This window comes from Pteropus alecto, unplaced genomic scaffold (assembly GCF_000325575.1).
Source record: "Pteropus alecto unplaced genomic scaffold, ASM32557v1 scaffold45, whole genome shotgun sequence".
NCBI classification, from domain to species: Eukaryota; Metazoa; Chordata; class Mammalia; order Chiroptera; family Pteropodidae; genus Pteropus; species Pteropus alecto.
Window position 1 is genome coordinate 34801679 of NW_006442491.1, and position 3122 is coordinate 34804800.

Consider the following 3122-nt stretch of genomic DNA (forward strand, 5'->3'; position numbering starts at 1 on the left):
GCCCCCTGTCGGCTAAAGGATAATGTCTAAATACCTTAGCAAATGCACGAAAAGCATTTGTCAAGACCTGCTTTCCATCCAGCATCATTTCAGAGAAAGCCCACTTCTGAGTGTACTGTTCCCTCTTCATGCCGTGCCATGTCAGGCCTTCATAGCCTCCGCAGGCTGGATGCCTTTCTCCACCTTCTCTGGCTTGCAGACTGCTACTCATCCCACACAACCCAGCTCACATGCCACTGCTCGGGAAGGTCACGCTCATCATCTCGTTCAATCCTCACAGTAAACCCATGGAGTGGGAATTTTCACTCCTCTTTTATCGATTGGGAAACTGAGGCTCAGGGAAGTTAATGGGGATCGTCAGGTTACACAGCTGGAGGGGCGGGGGTAGAAGGCTAATATTCAAATCTAAGACTGTAGAATAGCAAACGTTTGCTGGTAACAGCTCCCTGATTGTGATATTGCTTTAAAAGAGGGTGAAGGAGGGAAGAGGGAGGGATTGGGGGGAGGAGGGCATGGAGAAGAATGAGGACAAAGCGAAGCGCCCCGCATCACCCGAAGTGCCCGCTTTGCCCTCTGCGCTTCGTAGCCATATCTAGGAGCACCCCTACCCCACCCCCAGCCGACCCGGGAGAGCTGGCCCTGGCCGGCAGACCTCATTGATTTTGTTGTCCAGCTTCATGATTTCGACTGGTTTCATTAGTTTTTTTTGAAAGGCACTTCGGACCCTCTGCCAGTCTTTCCCTTCCCTGGGAGAGAAGCAGAAAGATATTTAGAACAAACTGAAAAGAAAAGATCCCTCCAGCTCTTTAACGGCATGAATGATGTCATCAAATAAACCCTGAGAAGCGTGCCAAGAAATTTCCAGAGACAATTAGCATTGGAATATCTGGGGCTGGTGTGGCCCTAGGATGGGACAGCACCTTTCCTCCCAGCCAGAGAAAGCACCAGAAAGGTGACGTCCAGATCATTTGGGTTCAGGGCCGTGGAAGTGTTGGTGCTGGGTTTGAGCTGGCAGGTCACATGGCTCCATCCCCAGCAGTGAGAGTGGGCACGTGAGCACCTCCCTCACCAGAAACCCAGATCTGCATGGGGAAAAATCTCATCTTCTTTCAACCCAGTGGTTTGGGTTGAAAGTCACATTCACAAAACACCTCAGTTTTAGAGTTTTGCCGTTGCCTCCAAATCAAACCACAGTCCAGAGACCCCCTGGAGTGGTCAAAACCCTTTTGCGGTCAGATGCCCTTTGCACTTGCCACGTAGCTGACCCCACAGCCTGGGATGCACCACGTGTTGTTACTATGGCTTTTAATTCCAATAATTACATCCTGACAAATACAACTATCAGGCATTCCAAACTGGGGGTAAAAGAAGTGCTAACTTGTGAAATGCTGACAATTACAAAGCAGAGGAATCACATCTGTTCATAGCATTTATCTGAAGTGCAGCCTCGACACTGCTCCTCATCCCACCTTTCAAGTGCACTAGGTCTTAACTTTCCACTCTTCTCCAGAAGGAGAGGTCACGGTCAGAAGCAAAGGAAGTTCATTTCTGGCTTTTGAGCTTCTAAGTGGGGGAGGGGGGAAGGTTCCAGGGAATTTTAAGGGATAATTTTGTTTGTAGAACTCGTTTGTCTGACACGATGACTTCAGAACCTCTTTCTGCCCAATTATCTGAACCCCACAATTTGTCTAAGGCTCTTTTTGGCATTTTTCGGACGGGAAGGGCATGGTCCCGCCCCGTTGCGGGAGAGAACGCAGGTGTTGGGGGCGCAGCACAGCTGTCCCTCAAACCACTCTTTGTGCAAGTTTGAGACTGCACTGGGTAGAGCTTTCGCGTTGACAGCCAAACCCCAGGGGGCCTCTTTCTAAACCCATCAGGCCCAGCCGCCGGCCCCCATCCTGCCGCCGGGACTCACAGGATCAGCAGCCCGTAGCCCTCCTGGCGGTAGTCGCGGTAGGCCTTCCAGGGTTTGATCTCCAGCCGCTGGGGGTACGCGCTCTCGGTGCGGTGCAGCGCTTCCAGCAGGCACGGCGAGCCCAGGTGCACCGAGTCAAAGGCACCCAACTTCAGGCGGAAAATCTTGCCGTACTTTTTGTGGTACTCCGCCTGCAGCGGGCCGGGCGCGGCGAGGAGTCAGCGCGCATCCCTTGCGGTCCCGTTGCGCTTCTCCCTCGTCCCTCCTCGCTCCCGGGGACCGCCGCTGCTCGGACAGCCGAGCACGCCCAGTGCGCCCTGGCCCCGCGCCTGAGGGAGGTGGTTTGGAGAGAAAGGCAGGGAGGGGAAGGGGAACTGGGGCACGACGAGGCATTTACCAGCGTGTCGTGCTGCTTCTTGAGCCCCCCTTTCCAGAGAATTTCCAGCAGGCTGCCCAGCAGTGGCCAGTTGGTGGGGCCTGGCAGGGAGGTCGCGTGCTGCGCCTCGCCACGTTCCGTTGGCGCGCACAGGGGCACCTCCCGTGGCCGAGGGGGCGCGCACCCCGTGGATGTCACGGATCTGGGGGGCTGCCCGAGGCGGCACAGCTGCTGTAGGAAGGCGGCCAGGGAGCGGCTTGAGCTGATGGGCGAGCTCATGGCTGCGGGGGGGACCTGACGCGTGGGGACGCACGGGGACCCGCAAGGGCGAGTTGCTAAAGTGGCGCCGGCCGGGTTGGGGGCTTAACGATTCCGGGAAAGAGAGGCAAAGAGGACCAGCAGGTGTGATGGGGGAGGGGCGGAAGAGGGACAGAGGCCAGAAAGGACCTCGGCGAGGATGCTCGACGCCGCACGGTCCAGGAGCCCCAGGGCGCGGGTGCCGGCCGAGGGCTGGCCGCGGGGGCTGGAGCTGGGCAGCCGAGGGCGGGTGTCTTTTTGAAAGAAGAAGGGAAGGGATGCGGGTCCGCCTGTGGGTCTGCAAGTCCGACTTCCAGGTCTGGAGCCGCGAGGTGGAGCTGTCGAGGGCGGGAGAAGAGATGCTGCGCGCGCTGCGGTTTCCTCCCGGCGCTGTCCACGCTCCCTGCCCCAGGACCAAGTATTTATGGAGCGGGCAGGCCCCGGGCGGCCAATGAGCACGCCGAGTGGGGCGGAGTGGGCCCTGGCTGGCCTGGCCCGGAGGGACGCGGGACCCTGGGTGGGGGGTGGGGAGTG

The 3122-nt window shown here is 57.8% G+C and overlaps 1 protein-coding gene across 1 annotated transcript in view; it reads right to left on the reverse strand.

Moving 5' to 3' along the window:
- The window catches only part of LOC102878689 (1,25-dihydroxyvitamin D(3) 24-hydroxylase, mitochondrial), a 16784-nt gene extending 13779 nt beyond the window's left edge, over positions 1-3005 (reverse strand). The window contains exons 1-3 of the mRNA XM_006921925.3: positions 2313-3005; positions 1916-2106; positions 653-746 (exon numbers count right to left, since the gene is read on the reverse strand). Of these exons, the coding sequence (XP_006921987.1) occupies positions 653-746; positions 1916-2106; positions 2313-2570 (543 nt within the window). The 5' untranslated portion in view covers positions 2571-3005. The remainder of the gene's footprint in view (positions 1-652; positions 747-1915; positions 2107-2312) is intronic.
- Between the last annotated feature and the right edge of the window lie 117 nt (positions 3006-3122).